At 30.5% G+C, this 22,962-nt stretch overlaps 1 protein-coding gene across 2 annotated transcripts in view; it reads right to left on the bottom strand.

Moving 5' to 3' along the window:
- Positions 1-7,447: 7,447 nt before the first annotated feature.
- The window catches only part of LOC146873265 (uncharacterized), a 38,610-nt gene continuing 23,095 nt past the window's right edge, over positions 7,448-22,962 (bottom strand). Inside the window, exons 1-4 of one of the 2 annotated variants that reach the window (XM_085655829.1) lie at positions 11,056-11,340; positions 9,547-9,739; positions 8,750-8,894; positions 7,448-8,422 (exon numbers count right to left, since the gene is read on the bottom strand). In XM_085655829.1, the coding sequence (XP_085511955.1) occupies positions 8,106-8,422; positions 8,750-8,894; positions 9,547-9,739; positions 11,056-11,309 (909 nt within the window). In that variant the 5' untranslated portion in view covers positions 11,310-11,340 and the 3' untranslated portion in view covers positions 7,448-8,105. Of the gene's footprint in view, positions 8,423-8,749; positions 8,895-9,546; positions 9,740-11,055; positions 11,341-22,962 lie in introns of those variants that run through there. The other variant, XM_035873811.2, reaches the window with a different exon arrangement.

Raw genomic sequence — 22,962 nt, 5'->3', positions numbered from 1 at the left:
TGTAAACATTCGTCGCATTCCTATCGTATACTCGTGTACCTACACGTGCAAAAAATATATAGTAAATAAATATAAACTGCTACTTGAATTTACCGACCATTGATCGTCGTATAAAAGATCAAATGATCTGTTACGTTATCAAAGAAATGTGTTACAAATTAATTAAAAAGAATTACTAGAATTATTTGGAGTCTCTATTCTTTTTCCTCTCTCTTCCGTGTTCTCTCTCTCTCTCTCCCTCTCTCTGTCCTGTAAAAAAGATTCAAAGAGAAAGGCCAAATGAATAAGGGACAATGCGAACGAAGTAAAAGAGAACAACTTGGGTTCGTGTTCGACCTCGATCAACCAAGTGGATCGTCAGTTCGTGTTACAACGTAAAACGCCATCCACCTCGAGAAAAATGAAGAAAATCAAGGGACAACCTCGGGTCGTCTGCGACTGCTGACCTTCGACCTCGATGACCAATTAATTATATCGACTGGTCGCTACATGTAAAAGTATTGCGAAATAATGTCTAGAACCTATCATATTCACGAATGTTTATGGATTACTAAATAACGTAAAAAGTTTAGTTAAAAATATTTTACATTAACTATATTAATTCAAACATTCTCGTACAGATATAAATCAATTTTTGAATCAATATCGTTGAAAATTTATTTGACATAATCGATAGGATAGACTGATTAATTTTATTTACTAAATTTACTAAATACAAAAATTACAATATTTTCTAAATATGAATTTTTATGCTATCTTGATAAAATATAATAAAGAGATATTTTTTTTTTTTTTTTTTTTTTTTTTTATTATAAGGATTATTCAGAAAGATAAAATTAAATTTGTACTTACGAATAATAAAATGGCATAATTCGGTAGGAAAAAAAAGAAAAAAGAAAAAATAAAAAGAATTTATATTTGTAATACGATGGAAATCCTAAAGGAAATAAGATGAAGTAATAAAAAAGCATATTCTTCAGTCTTCTGTTTTACCATCGCATAATTTGAATCACAATGACGTAGTTGTATCCTCGACTGTAGGTTACTCATCCAATTCTTTTTACCAGTGTGAACTTCGTTTCATCGAAAATGGATGGCGTATACGGCATCCATAAAAGCTTTACTGATCCTATACTCTATGTATACATATATATACATTTGCATACATATATACAAATATATATATATATATATATATATATATATATATTTACGTACATATGTATCTATGTACTTCAAAATAGAAACGGAAGTTGTTCAGTACGAATTATCAAAAGATTAGCTTTCGATTGAATGACGTAAGTATAACATTGTGTGGGCGAGTTATGAATGGAAAAGATACGAAGATAGAATTATCTCGACGATTTCCTATTCTTATAAATGAATCAATACGAAAATATAATCCGCCATTAAACATATTGAATTTTTCAAAATATTCAAAACATTTTTTGTCTATTTAAATATACGTGCATATATTTTAATTTAATTTAATATCTAATAGATCAGTAAATGACCTTTTCTGTTAGTGAAAACGTTTTATTAAACTCTGAAAGTTACAATAGCGGTAGAGTTTTTCTTGGTTTATTATTTTTTTTCTTTTCCTTTTTTTTTTTTTGTTTTTTTTTTGTTTTTTACTTGCTGTTTGCTATAGAATCACATATAGGATTACAACATCAGCGTTTCTTTAAGGAGGGGCTATTCACGTGTAACTGACATGGTACATCTCTTTTCTTTTTTTCTTTTTCTTCTTCTTCTTCTTCCTCTTCTTCTTCTTCTTCTTCTTCTTCCTCTTCTTCTTCTTCATATCTTTCGCAATGATCGAACGCAGATAATATTATATGTCATGGGAAAGTATATCTTAAATTTTCATTTTACAATCTATATAAAAATCGTAACGTTACCATTGCATTTTTTTTTGACTGCAACAAAGGTAATCCTCAAAAATATATATACATATATTTATATACCTAATAATAAACGAACAAAGTACATCAACTTTCACGTAAAAGCTATACGTTAATAACTTATTTGATAAGACGATGATTAATCTAAAATCCTTCTTATACAAAGCTATCCATGTTGATTATCCGTAAAAAGCCCGGATCGTAGTAACGGAGTAGTTCCGAACTGCATAAGAGGAACTTACAGTACTTTAAAAGAAATATATATATATATATATATATATATATATATATATATATATATGTATACTGTATGTATAATGCATATATGTATACGTATGTATGTATATACAAAACATTGCGTGCGTATACCTGTATATAACCAGTCAGCGAATGCTATTTCGAAAGAATTGCATATGCATGTATATAATGATTAAAAATAACGATCGAGAGATTGCCTTTCCTGAATCGTTTACTTTCCCTCGTTTTATGCATTTTTTTTTTTTTTTATATTATATTATATACCAGTATTTATGGATTTTTTGAAATATCGCAAAGTTCTTTATTGTATGTTACTACGATCGTTTCGCAGCAGAGGGAAAGAGTATCTTATTATCACAATATGAATGTTTTTCTTTTTCATTTTCTTCTTGTTTTCTTAAATAAACCCTAAACCTCTTGTATTAGTTGCCATTTTGTATGTTGTCATACCCTGAAAAGGGCATATTAACCGATAACTCTGTACGTTTAACTTAAAATTGATTCTTTTTCTATTTTTTTTTTCTTTCCTTTATATATATATATATATATATATATATATATATTTATGTATAAGAGAGAAAAAATGCTTTGCGAAAAAGAAGATAGGCTCGCATGAAGTACGATTTAGAAACTACAAGATCACGTGAGAGTTCAAGAGAGTTCAGATGACTATATAAGTTGTGTGTTGTGCTTGGCGTACATACTTCCTAGTATTTATTTCTTTTTTCTTTTTTTCTTTTTTTCTTTTTTTTATTTTTTAATTTTATCGCTCTACTTTTTAATATTATGCATAAATTACTTCGCGTATGACTTAAGCGCATTCTCACTCAAGAATGAACACTTGGATTGCGTTAGCGAAATGTATAATACATACATACATACAACGATTTTAACGTTCGCTTTAATTAAAAAATAATTTATGCGAATTCCATTGTTAATCTCATTTATTATCAATCACTATCAATCTCTCTTATGTTAAATAAATACATTAAAAAATAATAAATAAAAAGAAGATAAAATTATTAACAATCAAATTGAAAATAACTTCTCACGAATGTTTCTAATCGTTGATTAACTGTTCTCGCATCTAATCCAAGTATTTTTCGAGAGGAGTCTGCGTACATACGCGGCTTATTTTATTTATCATAGATACAACTCAGAAGTTCTCGTGACACTTTCTCGTCGTGATTCGAAGCCCATTCGAATCTAATTCGCAGAAAACGCTGGGCAAGAGCAATAATTCTATAATAATAACAATAATAATAATAATAATAGTAATAATGATAGCAATAATTAATATTCTACGTTAGAAACGAATGTTCTCATACTTGTTAAATATAAGCAAACGCAGGAAATATACATATTGCTGTGATGGATGAATAAATATATATATATATATAGACGAATAAATATACACATATATATATATAATATATATATATATATATATATATATATATATATATATATATCGTAAGAAGCGTTTCAAGGTAACTCGTTTGCGAATTATCGAGCGTATAATTATTCTTTGATGACTCTCGACTATAATCCAAAATCTTTTTTATACAAAATTGGAAGAAAAGATTTGATAAGTAGAAAATGCAAATCAGAAAATCGTATTGTTAATCATAATAGATCTTACAATTAAATATCGGCGAATGGAAGAAATCTATTTTATTCGAAGAAGCTGCGTTTTCATAAGCGTAATTCGTTTTTCTTTTTATTACTCATCGTTTCTACGTGCTTTGGATCCTGTTTCGAATTAGATATTATTGGCCGTTTTTCAACGTTTCACCTTTCACCCCTTCTCAATGTTCATACGTAATCGTGGAAGGAACGATAAAACGCATCGAGAAAGGATCAAAGGAAAATACGCCCTTTAAAAAAATTGCATTGAAAACCTGCCATTAGAGAGCTTATATTATCGATACTATGTATTTACACGCGTTAGTTTTCAAACGGAAGTTCGAGTATGTGCCGTGTCAATGTTTTTAATGCCACAGCACTATAGATTTATTATGTAGGTAGTATGTGATGATCCTATTTTAGTGTCCATAATCGATATAATTTTTTTGAAAAATCTCAAAGAGAGATATTTTTCGGAAAAAATTTAATGAATTTAAGAGATAGCTTCCTTATAATTAATTAATTATTATATTATATTATATTATATTATATCGACCATCTTATCTTTAAGTAGACATTTCTTACTAACTTCAGAAATAACTCATGTTTTATAATAATTAACGCTACATTAGAGTGTATATGCTCTTTCATCTTACTCTTTCATCTTACTCTCTCTCTCTCTCTCTCTCTCTCTCTCTCTCTCTCTCACTGCTTCTTCATCTTTTTCTTCTTCTTTTATCAATCTTTTATACGTATTTATATCACTGCACCAGATGGCTAACAATAAATAAATAAAAAATTTATCGTGAAAGACGAATACATGAGGACATTCCCTTGATGAAAATTTCTTTGCCATCTGGCACGTATCGCTTCGTTAAATTACCTTATATGACGTTAAATTTGTAATAACTTTAAGTGGACCCCAACGGTAGTCGAACGTGTACGCCCACGTGATGGGAAAAGTTTTGCTACCGTAATAAAATTCGAACGTATACATACGATTACGTTCTTACTTAAACGACGAGACGAAAAAAGAAAAGAAAAGAAAAGAAAAGGAAAAAAAAAAAAGAAAAGGAAAAAAAAGAAATTACGATCGATATATCGTTGCGTTAGATACGCGAACGATTCTTATCGATCGTTGGTCATGTAATAATAATTAATTTGTTAAAGCGAATTTGGCAGCGCTTTTTTTAATCGACCCTATCGCCGTTCCACGAGATAGGCACCAATATTTGAATAATAATTAATATTCATTACTTTTTGGAACACATGAAATATTTTTCCTTCTTTCTCTTCTCTTCTCTTCTCTTCTCTTCTCTTCTCTTCTCTTCTCTTCCCTTCTTTTCTCTTTCTTTCTCATTCATTTCCCATTTCGAAACAAATTTATAGTTATGTATTTAAAAGTTTTACAAAAATTTTGACAATATCTCGTCAGCGAAAGGATCGATATTTTTTAATCCGACAATCGAATAAATAATACATATATATGTATGTATATACTCCTCGCGAATAAAATATCATGTTCTCGTATGTCTTCCCGTCACGCGGGCAAAGATTTATTTTTTTTTTCTCCCCTCTTTCATTCCTATCTGCTTAAAAGTATAAATATCCTAATGTTAATAGAGAATTTAAATATTTTTTATTCGAAAGACACATAGATTTCGCATAATGCTGCGCTCGCAAGATTGCTGTATATTCTTATATACCGTTTTTTATTCTATTTTTTATTATTATCCTTCATTATCATCATCATTATCATCATCGTCTCCGTCTTCATCATCATCATCATCATCATCATCATCATCATCATCATTATAATCATCATCGTAGTCGTCTTCATCATTATCATTGTCATCATTATCATCATCATCATCATCATCATTGTTATTCTTTTTTTACCCATTTTTTTTCCATTATGCTAAAATTTTAATTCTCGATAAAATAGCATCGAGTTTGAGTGCAAGTGCTGGATAAAACGTATCAATAAGTCCTAGCTAAAAGTAACGACACTTATTATTATTATTATTATTATTATTATTATTATTATTATTATTATTATTATTATTATTATTATCCTCCTCTTAACTCCTGGGTCCCCAACCATTTCCTCGCCCACAATAAAATCTTCATTTTTCTCATCCCCTCTTCATCTTTTGTATTTTTACTTTCGTATATCTCCCTTTCTTCGAACATTCTGCTCTCATTCTTCTCCCTATATTATCGTCCTACGTCAAAAATGGGGAATTCGTTTAGTATATACAAGGCTCGTATCTGAAAAATGCGAGCGATGTTGGATGCTTTGTAAGTACGTATTTGTATGTATATATATATATATATATATATGTGTGTGTGTGTGTGTGTGTGTGTGTGTGTTTGTCTACGCTCATGCGTATTTAAGAATCTCATGTAAAATTTGTTTTTCCCCGTCACCGGCAACCCTCCTCCTTTCTTTTAATAATAAAACGAATAGATAGATATCGACATCTATTTTTGATCCTTCTTTCTTAGTGCTAAATAAAAACACCTCCCATGACTCTTTTCCTTCACGTACGCGAATAAATAATCTTAAAGTCGGACGTATGTAAGCTTATTATATCAAACGCTTTGTTCGTTTTTTCTTTTTTTTTTTTTCTTCTTTTTCTTCTTTTTTTTTTTCTTTTTTGTTCTTTTTTCCTCGATTTCGTTTCATCGTAAATCGTGAATAATGATAAAAAAAAAAAAAAAAAAAAAAAAAAACAATAAATAGTAAAGTATCAATCGATTGTTCTCCTCAAATTGTACTTATTCCGAAAGACAGAAAATTTGTTTATTTGTTTTAAAATAAAACGGGATAAAAGATTTCCTAACATATGTAATTTCGAGATAGATACAATAGTTCCGAAATCTTTGAAACAATCGAGCTTAGTAGAAAGAAAGAAATGAAGTATTCTTGTGGAATATATTGGAATATTGGTTTCCAAGATTGGCACGTAAAATCACATGGAATTTATTACCAACTGTCCGTCCAATCTCCCTAACTTATTTTCTCCTATTCTTTCCTTCTTCCTCGCTCTTTAATTAATATCCTTTGTTTCTCTCTTTAGTACCTAATCAAAACGATACACATATTTTTCATGCCCTGTTTAGTCTCAAGAGAAAAAAATCAAAAACTTGATTCGATCGTTCTCTCATTTGTTCTCTAATCCTCGCTTAACGTACATATGTAGCATGTAGGTACTTGTGCAGAGAAATTAGAACGAATCCTTTCGATAATTCGTATGAGTTCTTTGTGTGTTCTTTTTTTTTCATTTTTTATATGCGTCTCTACTCTATGTATATGTATATGTATATGTATATATATATATATATATATATATATATATATGTATGTATATACGTATAACACGCTTTTGTACAGAGATTTCATCGGTTTTGTCAGAAAAAAGTTTAGTCTTTTATAATGGTAACGAGCTCTGTCGTTAATGTACAGGGTGCCCATATTAACTGTGCCATTTCGAATCTTTATTATTTTTTCTTTATTTTTTTTTTTTTTCTTTTTTTTGAGATTTCTTATCCCAAACGAAATAATTTCATCGACTCCATTTATTTAGTTATATCTTTATATATTTTATTATACTTATATATATATATATATATATATATATATATATATATATATATATATAAGTATCGATCGATCTTAATTATTTCCTATTTCCCCCATCTTGTCTTGCTAAATTATAGCTTACTTTTTAATGAATGAAATTGATCGAAATAGATTGAAAGAACGAGCACCCGATACACTTTACAGAAAAGTGCACTTTCCTCAGTAACGTTAAGTACTGAGTACACGGTACGTACGTATATATAATATGTATAGTATAATTTTATGTATATATATGTGTGTGTATAATATGTATATGCATTATTTATATATAGAAAGTTACAAAAGATAAAAGAATCGAGTACAATGTACATATACAGGGCATCATAAGAGACATCACGATGTCTCGACGGATTTCCTTCTATTACTTTCTAAACATGACGGAGAATCTCTCTCTCTCTCTCTCTCTCTCTTTCTTTCTTTAATATTCTCACAATTTCTATTTCGTTCATATTCCTCCGTTTTACGATTTTTTGTTCATTCATTTTCTCTCTTCCTTGTTCCTTATTTTCTCGGCTCTCTATCTAATCTTCTGTCCCTCTCTCTCTCTCTCTCTCTCTCTCTCTCTCTGTCTCTATTTCTTTCTCTCTCTCGTTCTCCCTCTCTCTCTTTCTATTTTTCTTTCTGTCTCTTTTGTTCTCTGATTGACGCAGATCAGAATTACGATGTAAAGATTAGGCTTCGTCTGGATAAGAGCTTTGCGAGCTACGCTTCTTCTTATGGTTACCGTGATGTTGATGATGATGATGATAATGATGGTGCTGTTGTTGCTGTTGTTGTTGTTGTTGATCCTGATGTTGCTCGGTTCGCATAAGAGCGTCGGTTTCCGGCTGATTCTGATGACCGACTAAAAGGTCGAGAGTACCTCTCGGTACCATCGCCTGATGATGGTGTTCGTTCGTCGGTGGGGGAAGGGGAGTAGCTACGGGTGAATCCGCTGGTAGGGGAACGCAATGTAGGACGTAACATCTTACGGCGGCCAGGATGATACCTAAAAGTTCCAAAGTTTTTCTTTATTTTTGACAAGGATCTTTGTTATGGTTTCATTTGAAAGAATTCTCTAGAAAGTTAAGCAATCATTTTCGTTCCTTTTTATGTTCTTTTTTGTTTTTTTTTTTTTTTTTTTCTAAGAAAAATAATAGTACCACTAAGAGAGGGGGGAAAAAGTGTATTGTTGTTTCAAAGCTCTGTTATTTGGTGGTCCATTGTTATAAGGGATCAGAAATTTTTTCATACTTTTTTAAAATAAATTCCAAGAGAAAGCCAAGAGATAAAGCCTTAGAGAGATACAGATTAATCTAACGAAAGATAAACTTACCCAGTAAGAGCAAAGTGGCGCCTGCGATGAGTAAAGCGAGTCTGTGGTCGGTGGTCGTTGCCCCCGGGGCAAGTTGGACAAGACCAACTACAAGTACCACTGCGCCCAATAACAGACACACTACGACTGCGTGCAAACCGGATATCTGCGAATAACGACACTGTTAGGAGGTCTAGCGAATTGTTGAGAGGAAATCAAATTGAATTGCGTCAGGAAACTATCGAAAGATTCCGATGGAATGACGTCTCTTCAACTATTTATTTTCATTTTAATCGAACGTGCTTTGGAAATATTGACAAAAGAGTTCTAAGTTTATGTGTATCGATTGAAATAATATAATAAAGTATCTTGCGTTGAGGTACGTTTAAGTGTATAAAATGATTCACCTCGCATGATCGTTGAATATAACTCTTGTATGCTAAAAGATTCTTTGAAGGTGCTGTTTAATGAAAGTTTTAATATTTTAATCTTTTTAATCGATCTACCTAAAGAAAAAGAGAAAAAGAGAAAGTCAAGGCTATTGATTGTTAAACATTAAATGAAATCTAATTTCGTAAGGAAAAATTATGAAACCAATTGTCGATTATAATAAATCATTTAAAAGTAAAATAAAATTTTCTGATACGTGTCAATGATCTCGCTCTTCGTTCGTTCGCCCGAGGAAATACTTTCTCAAGGAAAAAAAGAGAAAAGAAAAAAAGAAAAAAAAAAAAAGAAAGAAAGAAAAAACGAAGACTTTAAATAGGTCAAGAGAAAACGGAAATGTCCTCGTTGTGAAAGATTAAAACGTAGATTACCTTGCCGCAAAGATAAAGCTCTGGAAGCGGATCTAGATGACTATTGTGTCCGTGGGGACTAGGTGTAGGTGGTGAACCTTGAAGGGGTGGCATCCATTGGCCGCCCAAATAAAGCTGACTCGGTCGTTTTAGCCTCTTTTCTTGTCTTCTACGTTCATGGCGTACAGCCACTGCTGGCATGGCCCCGATCATTCTGCAAACGTGTAATCGTGAATAATTACGCTTATAAACACCGATCGATCGACTTGCCATCGCTCCATTACTGTTTTCTTTTTGCTTTTGATAGGATAAAGAGAAACACGACGGGGAGAGTGAAAGAAAAATAGAGAGAGAGAGATAGATAGATAGATAGAAGGGGGGGGGGGGGGAGAGAGAGAGAGAGAATGCCCACGCCTCTATCATTTTTGAAATGAAAAAGAAAAGCGGAAATGAATCGTTCAACTTGGCAATTTTTCAATTCTACTATTCTACCTTTTTTTTCCAATACGTTTTCTTTTCTCATAGAAAAGACAATGATCGTTTCTCGTTTAGTTTAACTCATAATAATGTTATTTATTATGTACAGGACATAAAAAAAAGAAAAAAAGAAAAAAAAAACGGGATAAGACAAATTATTAATTACTTCGATAGAAAATAAACGTTAATCTCTTCATCGATAATTGAAATTTCCACTGATAATGTTCGTTACGTTTTTTGCTTCTAATATATACCATTACCTTTTACGACTTCAATAGAATTATTATCGAGATGACAACTATCTATATATCTATATCGAAAGATCAATAATATAACGAACAAAATTGTAATTGGTTTTCAATCGTATCACCGATGTAAAATTATTTATTCATAGTTGAATTGTTATCGAGTGATACTGGTGATGACGTCAGTGGTAATCGATTTTCGCAATGAACGAAGCAGGGAACGTGGTTTCCTAAATATGCAAATATGTATTTTCTAAATATGAAATGTTTTTATCATCTTGATAAATGTAAACATGCCTATCTACATACTCTGTATAACTGTTCTATAAACCCTATCGTGTGTTCAAACGTTCGAAGACCTAAATATACCGACATAATATTGTACATATACAATATATATATATATATATATATATATATATATATATATATATATACTTATTTGGTATAACCAGCGAAATGCTAACCAACTAATATTCTAAACCAAGATAATAAAAAAACGTGATTATAAAGACTATAAATCGAGAGTAAAGAAAAAAACGATACATCGTGCGATCGAAGAGACTCGATAAGAGAACTTGGTCGAAAATGAAATTAACGTCCAAACAAAAAAAGAACACACAAAAAAAAAGAGAGAGAGAAACGAAAAAAAGAAAAAAAAAGAAACATAAAGGAATGAAAAATAAATAAAAAAATAAGAAAAAGGAATTGACCAAATTGATCCAATGCAATCTGATCATGAAAATGTTAAAATAAATCAAAAATGATATTACAGGGATATCTCTTCCGATAATCGTCACGTACATACCTTCCCTTATCAGAATGTCGTTCTCGTTTGTAATGATCATCGGCGTGGAAAGAAAAGTTGTACAATGAAATGTTGGATTTAACGAGAGGCGGAAGCGCGCAGGGTAGTTTCGTCGGTGGGTTCGTGAACCGCGAGACGGTATGAACTTTGGTGACCTCTGGTGACCCCGTCGGTCGATACGTCACTATATCCAGCCTTTGCCAACGACAGGCTCCCCTGGGCGCTCGAAAGCAAGCGTTCGCGAAAGCTTTCATGGGGGTTCTGCACCGTGAAGTAAAAGGGAACCAACTTTTAAGCGTAATCGTCCAAATCATGTCGTTCCCTTTTCTCTAGTATTATACTTGCTATCCATTAAGAAATAGTGAATAGCAGAATCGATTTATCAAATAGAGAGAGAGAGAGAGAGAGAGAGAGAGAGGAGAGAAGAGAGAAAAAACAGAAAGAGAGAGAGAGAGAGAGAGGACGCTGCTGATCGCAACGTAAAGCTTAAAAAAGGAAGAAAGAGGAGGAGAAAAAGATTGAGAGAGAGAGAGAGAGAGAGAGAGAGAGAGATGGGGGAGAGGGAGAGGGAGAGGAAGAGGAAATATCGATTACTGCCTTATACTACTTCGGTTCCGCACAGTTTTGGATTTCAAGCTTGCTTCCTGTCTTCCTATTTCCATCCATCTAAATCTTACGCTGTCATTTATTTTGTACAGAGAACTCGGTCAAAATATTTCATTGAATTATAAACGCTATTATTATGGTAAATTGAACGACACTTCGAGTGGATTATGAAAAATGAAGTTATAATGTGATCATGATAATCGTCATAATGTATTTCAATTGGATCGGAGGAATGTTGAATATTTTTTTTTTTTTTCTTTTTGTTTTGCCTTCCCTTTTTCCGAGGTTTCATCGTTCAAACGATGAAATCGATAGAAACGAAAGAGATCAATGTAATAAAGGAAATTTCATTAGTAATATTACAATGTGGAATTTGCATGAACCTTACGAGAATGAGCACGAGATAAAATCGAAAATCCTAATTATATGGAATACTAACATATCAAAAGGATTACTAATATACCAATGTTCTCTTTTTATTTTATTGATATTCATTGAGGGAACACGTTGAATTTTGATCGAAGAAATATTAAAATTTGTTTTCTTTATAAACAATATAAAAGTTATTCAAAATAGAATTCATTCGATAATTTTAATATACCTACAATCAAACTATAAAATAAAAATCGTTTAATTCCTTATTTTCAGAAGTATTTCTCTTCTTGGAAAAATTAATAATCTTTTTGATTTACTTTGGAAATGTCATTAATGGAATAATTATTTTTTCATATAATTGTATTTTCAATACCGACGAATAGAATTTTCGTTTTCCCGTATATAACAAAAGCATGATTTTTTTTTTCCTTTTTTTTTTTTTTTTAAATACACCTACACATTCGTATAACATTTTCACATTTCGTAGTTTACATTTGTTTACTTATTTTTTCTTTTTCTTTTTTTTCTTGTATTTTTTATGAAAACATACAAAAAATCTATATTCCACAATATATTTTGTTAAAAATTGCGAGAATGAATATATAGTTAATTAATATTAATTGTATAAAGTTCATCGTTGAACGTGGCAGTATTATAAGATGAATCATTATGAAAATGGCAACATGCTGGATCCATGCCATGGAAGTATGAGTCATACTTTTGCATCTTCCTAGAATCATGTCAAAGGAGATTCAATCGATAGAAAGGGGTTTGTTCATTACTCAAAATAAATCCGTTATCGTTCTTGCGTTAAATCTCGTAATTAGAAAGAATATGATTTCCATAATTCCAAATGAGATTTCAAAAGAGATTTTCCAAGAAAATTATATTCCTATAAGTCTTTATTAAGCCTTATCATCTCATTCGAAAGCTCGAACTATCTGATTATCTGATATACTCAACAAGTTTTATAATGAATAAATAAATGAAAAATTTTAATCTATAGTTAAATAAAACTTAATAAAGAGAATATCTACCATGATATAAGTTATTATCTTATATAATCAAAAAAGTAGAGCCATAATATAATCGTTGAAATAAATGTATACTTATGAATGATAAGTAAGTACATTTTATATATCCAAATCAATAATAAAAGAAAAAAAAAAATCACTATTTGCCGGTCATCATTTTGTTCATATGCCCTGTCTCGAAAGCTTTCTCAATTGTTATAGCTATCGTTACGTTAAAGTAGGACAATGGATTTCGAATTTCGACTATGCCATGTTCCCGTAACGTCACCATCCATAAAGAAATATCTAAAACCGAAACAAGTTGGTTTTAGCCGTCTCGGCGCCGAATCAGCAACTACGAAGAAAGAAGAATAGAGAGTAAGAAATACTGTTCATGTCAGATTCATTGTTTATTTTTTCTTTTTGTCTCATCGCTAACCAAAAGAAAACTCATGACTTTCCATCCTCTATAGAAAATATATTATGAAGATTTTCATTTACTCCATGTAAAATATCATACAAAAATATTTTGAACAAATCGACCAACTCCAAGTGTATAAACGTTTAGATATATGTATCTTTAAAGTACGCATTCCTCAAGACTGTTGCTTTTCAGAAGATTAGTATATACCATTCTACGGAGAATATTATAGTTCAGGCACTTAAAAAAAAAAAAAAAAAAAAAAGAGAAGAAGAAAAAAAAATGGCCCTGTCACCCGAGAGATTTAAGATTTAGAAAGATTAATATTCGCAAAATGTTAATACAACTACGGTAATTTATTTCTACGGACTTAACTACAACTATAAATGAATTATTCAGAATAAAATATTGTCTGGCATCTATTTTCTCTTCATTTCGATAAATCCCCTCACGTTTTCGATTCTATAAATAAAACATTTGAAACATTAGAGTTTGAAATATAAACAGACAAAGATAATATAACGTTCTCGACGAAACTCGTAGGTACTTGTACCAATTATGGTATTCTATCGAATCGTTTATTTAAACTTTAACGAAGGAAGTTTGAAAGATATCCATTTGCTTCTTGAAAATATGAAGATCAAGACATACGCGGAAGAAACGTTTCCGATTGTGTTATACGTTTTTCCCATTCGGTTGCCCTCAAATACGAACTCTAAAAGCGAACAAGTTTCACAAAACTGTTTACGTTAAAAGGAAAACCACGTGACGTTGCAAAATACAGCTGTGAAATTTTGAATCTGAAAATACAATTAAGAAATGCACTAAACATTCAAAGATAAATAGTTATCTCGAAATATCTTCGAATGAACGATTAAAAAAAAAAAAGAAAAACAATGAATTGAACGAACAAATAATTATTATGTTATTAAAAATAATTCCTTAACAAATTTATATTTGAACGTTATTTTTAATATTGACGATAATTCGATCTCGACATTCGATTAATTATCGATAATTTGAAGGTGTAAGAAAATGTTTATATATAACGAAGAGAGAATCTCTTAAGCAAACTTTTCTTTTTCCTTTTTTTTTTCTTTTTTTTTCTCTTTTTTTTTTCCTTTTCTTTTTGTTTTTCATTTAAAGCATTTAAAGTATCCTTCATTAGTGCTCCTTAAAACGAGAATGAGCGTAATTTCCTCTAATTGTCGATAGTAGGTAGTAGTCTCGTATTATCGATAAAAGCTGGAGGAAATTGCAATTAGAACTTTTAGAGAGACAAATCATTGACCCTGTTTCTTTTTTATTTTTGTCGTTGATTTTTGTTTTTCTTTCCTTCCCTTTTTTCCTTTTCTTTTCTCTCTCTCTCTCTTTTTTTTTTTTTTTTTTTTTATTGAATTAATCATCCCAACAGTATAAACAAGCATCAAACGAGAAACTCCTATCGTTTCTTTTTTTTTTTTTTTCTCAGAGACATTAGAGGAAATCTCGTTCATCCTACTTCAGAAGCATTCACTTTGATAATTTCAATGCATTTTCTATCGTTATAGTTATAAGACAGTTTCGAGTACGTTACAACGCTCGAAATAGCCAACCTGACACGGATAACGTCAACGTAAAGAAGACTTTAATCGTTCATCCAAAGTGTAATTCACTTAGTTCGTTCTAGATTTCAAATATAATTCCATTTCTTTGCGTTCGATCAAGTACGTCACGAAGACTCTATTAGCATAGTCGCTTTTGGGATGTATCAAAAGATAAGGGAGATAGATACAAGTACAGAGAGAGAGAGAGAGAGATAGAGAGAGAGAGAGGGAGAGAGAGAGAGAAATAAATGAGACTGAGGTATATATGGAAGAAGTAATTGAGAAGGTATATCGAATTGAAGCTTATTGGCCTATCGCGTAAACAACAATTAATCGAGCGTTAAGCCACGAGACAGTTTAATGTTTGAAATTATATCCTAAAGGCATAACGTCGAAGTTTATAGAACGGCTGATACAGTTAATAATAAATTTCAACGCGTTCGGCAGGAAGTTCATAATTGCCTTCTTTTTTTTTTTTTTTTTTTTTAAAAAAACAAAAAAGAAAAAAAAAAGATTTACCTTTGAAAGATGAAAACGTTAAATATTTATTTAGAATAAAAAAAGAAGGAAAGAAAAACAAAAGGAAAAAAAAAGAAAAAAAAAAGAAAAAAAAAAGTATAATTCATAATACATCATAATTTTCATTATAAACTTGATGTATTTTAAAATTCAACGTTAATCGCGAATATTTTCTTACACGATACAAGTATGCCCTTTATTAAATCGTTTTATCATTAGACTTTACATTCTTAAGGAAAGTAAGAGTATTCGAAAATAGTTCATTCGTGACTCGAGTGCCCGTAATATACGTTGAACATAAACGTAGTTAATATTTAATCACAAAAAAAGAAAGGGTGTCGTATTGTTCCATTAGAAGAAGACACTTGATATATTTCGTGTTTTGTCAATTCGATGTGTGGATCGATTTTCCATAAGAAAAAAAAAAAAGAAAAAAAATAAAAAATAAAAAGAAAAAGAAGGAAAATGTATATATCTGCAAATGTATAAATATATATATATATATATATATATATATATATATATATATATATATATATTTATACATCACAATTCGAGAGAAAGAACAACCAAATTACAAAAGAATGGAGCGTTTCATAAAGATTTATTCTCGAAAAAGTCGTGCGTCAAATGTATAAGTGGTACAATAGAGAAATGGCATAAGAAAGCTTATTAATTGCTAATCGTATAGTAATAATTGTAGGTAGCAGTAAATTGCAAATAGTGATGTGATAATATTTTTTAGTAACTATGAGAATGATTACGATCTTTACGGCTCGCTTATCGGCCCTCGATTTTCTCATTTTCTTCTCTTCTTCTTCTTCTTCTTCTTCTTCTTTTTTTTTTTCTTTCTTTTCTTTTTTCTATCTATCTTATCATTTTTCATACGATAACTTCGTTCGTTTCTCGCTACGATATTAATATTCTTAAAGCTACGAAAAATGAAATCGCTCGATTGATTTTTCTCTTGTCGATCGGTAACACTCGAAGTAGGTACATAAATATTTTATTTAAAGAAGAACGTGTCAAACGAATTATTTCAGTGCATTAAAGAAATCATATTGTAAAGTATAAAAAGAAAGTTCTATTGACATAATTTTATTGACACGTATAAGTGAATGTGAATTGAATTAAAGGAAAAAAAAAAAAAAAAAAAAAAAGAAAAAAAAAAGAAATAACAGAAACAAAATAAAACAAAAAAGAATTTCCAAGAGAACTGAATTGAATGCAAGAAATTCTTTTGGGAAACGCACGATTATTATTTAATTAGCATAATCGATCGAAGAAGTAAAATAAGTTTGACACGTCTACATTAAACTATTGTTCTCTTTCATAATTCATTTTTCTTCTTTTCTTTCTTTCGTTTTTTCTGTGTTCTTGTCTTTTTTTTTTTTTTCTTCTTCTTTTTGACTCATTATCGGACTATTACCAATGATCACGTAAATTCATTTAGTTCGTCGACGAAGAATTTAGAAGTCCGAAAAAAGAAAAAAAAAAGAAACAAGAGTTCTTTTACGAAAAAATAAGTTTTTTTTCTTTTTCATTGAACTTCTCGTTGAACGGAGAAACGTCTCATCGAACGATTATACGTACGATACTCTTCTCTTCATCGACGAACTTCCCAAACACGAGCTTGTTATTTTTATATTATATTATTTTTTTTCCCCCTCGCAAACGACTCGGAAACATTGTCCTTAATTTTCGAAGAATCGCCTTTCGCCAGTTCGCCTCGGGACAACGAGGAAAGACAAAAGGGTGGATATACGAAGAAAGAGAGAGAGAGAGAGGGAGAGAGGGAGAGAGGGAGAGAGGGAGAGAGAGAGAATGAGAGAGGACTATCTCCTCAATTTCTTCGAAGATCGATAGATCGTTATGGATCAAATGCACGGAGGAAACAATTCATAGGCTTTGAAAAATCTTTTTTCTTGTTATTTTTTTTTCTTGTTTTTTTTTTTTTCTTGTTTTTTTTTTCTCTCTTTTTTCTTATCTACGGAAAAAGCTCTCTTTCTACGTCAATGATTCTCAAAGCATGGTCTATACGCTTCTGAGAGTTCCCGAGACTTCTTTCTTAAGATCTTCCAACTATGTTTATAATATTAAAATATAGAAGAAAAAAAGAAAAAAAAATCTATTCTTTAATTTCGAATAAACAAAATCTACGAGATTACTTTTAAATGGGTATTAATGGAAAAAAAAAAAAGAAAAAAAAAGAACAATGAAGAAAAAAAAAATAAAAGTAAACAATAGAACCGATAAAGGAAATCTGGAACATCAAGAAATTTAAGAATCTCTGTTTCCTCTGTTTTGTTTTGTTTTTTTTTCTTTTCCATTTTTTACAAATAAATATCCTTGAAAAAGTATTTATAATGATCGTAAAGATCGATGATTGTTTTTAAGTACATCATTTCAAATCATCCTTGGCAATTCTCAATCAAATGTTTGTACCCATTTTCGATTAAATTAGAAACTCGCTTGATATAAATCTTTCCTAAATGTAATCAGATCGGACAAGAAGATCGTCGCACGTTACCGTGTGACTCTGATGGTTTCTAGTAGCACGTATCTGCATATGTATGTATGTAGTACGTAGCTACGTATGTAACTACGTGAACTCTCGAGGTCAACGGCACGTGACGTCGATCGATTTATCCTACGCTATGGTTCTGTTACCTTCTAATAAACCGAATAGAAGAGCATAGAAGAGAGTCTTTTGGACAAAACGCATTTCATAATCGGCTGTGTTTTAATATTTAAACTTCTAAATATAATCTAAGGTATTTTCTTTCTTCTTCTTTTTCTTTTTTTTTTTGGTTTTTTTTTCTTTCTTTCTTTCTTTCTTTCTTCATTTTCTTATGATTTTCTCGTTAAATCGAAAAAACTTGGCCTTAACATTAAGCTTTTGCACCCTTTTCCCTTCGTTTCACAAAACAAACACAAACACACGCATATACGTACACACATGTATGCGCATGCATGCACGCACGCACGCACACATACACACACAAACATACACATACATACATATACATACACAAAACGCATATACGTACTCATACTCGCGTGCATATTTCTCGACGATCGAACAATCTACATAATTAAATATGTGTATTTAGATATGTCCGATCTGTGTTCTCTCATTCAAAAGAAAAAAAGAAAAAAGAAAAAAAAAAGAAAAAAAAAAACGAAAAGAAAAACGGATTATCGTGTATCCGGTATATCAGTTGTCACGACAAATCGTTTTATTACCGAGAAATGCTTTTTTTTATTTTTTCTTCTCGACCATTCGTAACCTTTTTTAAGATTGAATTTTAAAAGCCCCGAAGCTTCGCAACTTTAAAATTATGTACTCCTCGCGCTGTTCTCTTTACTTTTCGTTTTTGTGCTTTTTTATTCTTTTCTTCTTATTTTTCTTTTTTTTTTTTGTTCGTTTTTCTTTTCCTTTTTCTTTTTCTTCTTTTTTTTTCTTTTTTTTTTTTTCTTTTTTTTTTCCTTTTTCTTTCTTTCTTCGTTAAATCGAAGTTAACAGCTACGTGGTAATGTAAAGAAATTGTACCACTTATTTTTCGAATACTACTGTACCTCCGATCGACAAATCGGTATGTATACTGATCATAAAGAGAGAAGAGGATACAGATATATTCGTCAATCGCGGAAGAATATATTAAATTGTTGCATTATTTCTATCCTTGATATAATATTGAAGAAAAAAAGAGAGAGAGAGAGAAAGAGAAAGAGAGAGAGAGAGAGAGAGAGAGAGAGAGAGAAGAAAAGAAAAAAAGAATAAAGATGATTGAATCATTGTTATTTACAATTATAACGGATAGCTCATTTCTCATTTACTCTGAAGGCAAAAACAATTCACATTTTTTTGAAGGGAAAATTCTGACGCATACACGCGGAATATGATAGAAATTATGCAACAATTTAATGAATAATTATATCTATATATACATATATATGTATGTATGCATAAATATATATGTATGTATGTTTGTATACATGTATGGTATATACACAGTATTTCTCGTGCATTTAAAAAATCACTCTCTTTTGTAATGTACAGCGATAAAAAAGTTTGTCAACTTGTATAGAATTAGAGCACGATTTTGATCGGAGGGGGGGAGGGAGGGAGGGAGGGAGAAGTATATAGTATAGATAAACGGCGATACCATTTCTTTCCATTTTCTTTTGCCCCTCCTAATTTCTCTTTCTTTTCCCCCTCTCCTTTATCTATTATCCTTGTTTCACTTCAATTCTTTCCCATTTCTCTTATCTTCAAATAATTCATTAGTTTGAGCGAAGTACAGAACTATTATGCACCATTTAAAAATTAAATTATTAAAATTTAATTTAGTAATGTTAGCCTCTCGATCCTGGGAATGCGAGAAGTATCTCTTAATTATGTTGAAAAAAAAGAAAAAACAAAATAAATAAATGTAAAATTATAAACTTACCAGAGATGAATACATAATTGTAAAAAATTATATTCTGTAAATACGTACGTATGTGTTCACGTACGTACGCATATATTTGCAAATTTCTCGTATATTGAATTCTATCCTATGGAAAGACAATATTTACGCGTTTCTTCTAATTGAATTTCATGCTAACAAATTTTTATTTTTCCTTTTCGTCTTTTTTTTTTTTTTTTTTTTTTTTTTCTTTTTTTTTTTTTTTTTTTTATATGACATATTAAAGTACGAAAGATAATAATAATAACGAAGAATAAAGATAATAAATAAAACAAAATGCTTTACCATTGACGTCGAAAAGTTACAAAGAATACGTAACATATCGTGAAAGGCACTTTCACTCAATTGTATCATAATAAACGCATCTATCTCTCTTTCTCGTTCTCTTTTACTTCTTTCATACATACGTTCTTTCATTCTTTTCAACTTTCTTTACGATTACATTTAATAACATTCCCCCATCGGTCATTGCAAGAGCGTACAAAAATTGGAATTGCGTAGGAATGCAAAAAGTGGAGACACCTTAATCTCTAATAAATGTATAAGAGTGTCTCAATTAAAAAAGGTACAGGTGTATATAATACAATAATATAATATAATGTAATATAATATATATATATATATATATATATATATATATGTAATATATATATATATTTATTTACATTTACAGAGTAAGATTCTTCGAAAGAACTATAAATTAACAATTTCTATTTTTATTCATCTCTCTGCCTCTTTTTTGTCTTCTTTTCGTTCCCTTTTTTTTTTTTTTTTTTTTTATTACTCTTATTACTTTCCCCTTCTCTTTCCAACCCTTCCTTTCTTCTTCTTCCTTCGCTTCATTGTTGCAAGTTCAATTAATTCTTCTTCTTCTTCTTCTTCTTCTTTATTTTTTTTATTTTATTTATTTTTTTCTTTTTTTTTTCTTTTTTTTCTTTTTTTTTTTTTTCATTGGATCACAGAATGGTAGCGCCCGAGCGTGGCAATATTCTTACCTAAGACGTCAGAAGACGATCCGAGGATTGGCGATAAGGTGAAACAAGAAAATAATTTTTATTTTCGCGAATGTTATCGTCGTACTTATGAAACGACGATGAAATTTTTAATTTTCGATCGGCAATGATGAAAAAAAAAAAAGAAAAGAAAAGAAAACAAAAGGAAACGAGAGAAAAGGAAAAGGAAAAAAAAGAAAAGAAAAAAGAGGGAAAATTCAATCTCATTTGGTCTGCGCAAATCGGATCGTTTTCGAAGATCATCTTTTCTTTTATCATTTAAATCTACTACTAGCGTAATATACGTAAACACTCGAGGTATTATATAAAATGGAATATAGCATATTAAAATTATCCGTCTACCTTAAGATTAACGCGCACTATCAGTCACTGGACATCGGGGATGTTCTACGAGATAATTATGATGACAGGACGATAGAACAACCCCATATATTCACGTCACGTCACTCGATTCACCGAAGGGACATTCATGCGAGAAATTCTTCCATTTAAATATCAATCCTTTCTTTTTTCTCTCATTCTTTATCGATGATATTGACGTCGAATCAAAGATAAGTTCAAAGGTTTATTACGTTTCTGACATCGAAATAAACTCTCAATCGATCGATGAAACGAGGAAGAGAAAAATTCTCTTCTCTCTCTCTCTCTCTCTCTCTCTCTCTCTCTCTCTCTCAAATTTTATTTTAATCGATCTATCATGGTAGAAATAATCTACAATTTCTAAAGAATTCTTTACCTTTTCTTTTTTTCTTTCCGTTTCATGGAAGTCCCTAAGGTGGTCAAAACGTTGATTCGATCGACTGATAGATAGACATCGATCGATTGTTCTCCTTTTTCTTTTTAAATCTTCATCTATCTTCTTAAAAACGAAATTAATGCAAGCGCAATGGCTGATACCGATCGAACGTCGAGATTGAATCTGATAATTGATACGTCGGCCATTTTGATCCATTTATAGAAGAAAAAAGAAAAAAAAAAAGAAAAAATTTCGTCCCGACGTTCGACGAATTAAATATTCATAGATAATGAGTATGTTCGCTTTGATAATACGTTAGAATTACGATTGAATAATAATAGTTCATATGTATCTCTTTCTCTCGTACTCTGTCGCTAATGCGCCAAAGTTTTATTCGTTTCTTTTACGATAGAAACAATCCGTTCAATGAACACGCAAAGTCCGATATACCATTCGCTCAAAATTCTCATAATCGATCATTACATTTGTTTATTCCTTATTTCGATCTTGATTCTTCTCTATTATCCTTTCCTCGTGTTTCATTTCTAACATTCGTTTCGGATTAATTTATCTTGGTCCTTGAATTCGTTTTTTTCTGTTTTTTCTTCTCTTTTTTTTTCTTTTTATTTATTTATTTTTTTTTTCTTTTTTTTTTTTTCTTTTATTATTATTTTCTGTTTTCTTCTTCTTCCTCTTTTTTACCTCATCTATTTTGCATTGTTATGAGAAAATTCTTTACTTTATCACTTTTCTCTCTTTCTCTCTCTCTCTCTCTCTCTCTCTCTCTCTCTCTCTCTCTCTCACTCACTCTTTTCATCATTTTTAATAAAACATTCCATTCTTTTTCTCGTAATATCGACGTTGGCTGTCAAGTTCATAAGTAAATTAGTAATAATGGCGAGTCTCATCAACCTCGAAGAAACTCTATATAGATGCGATCATATTTATTTCTAAATATTTCCACGAGGTTTTTTTTTTTATCGTACCTCATTCGATTTCTTAAAATTACATACATTAATTCGTACAACAGAGACACGCATGTTTAGTTTTCGTTTCATTAAAATTTTTTCTTCGATTTTACATTCAAACGCACATCTCTAGTTTTCTTTTTCTTCTTCTTCTTCTTCTTCTTCTTCTTCTTCATTTCACGGCTTAAACATCGATTC

The sequence above is a fragment of the Vespa mandarinia genome, chromosome 1, assembly GCF_050613455.1.
Source record: "Vespa mandarinia isolate Hongniang chromosome 1, ASM5061345v1, whole genome shotgun sequence".
Lineage (NCBI taxonomy): Eukaryota > Metazoa > Arthropoda > Insecta > Hymenoptera > Vespidae > Vespa > Vespa mandarinia.
Note: the sequence above shows the minus strand (reverse complement) of the source record. Positions and strands in the feature narration are given on the sequence as shown.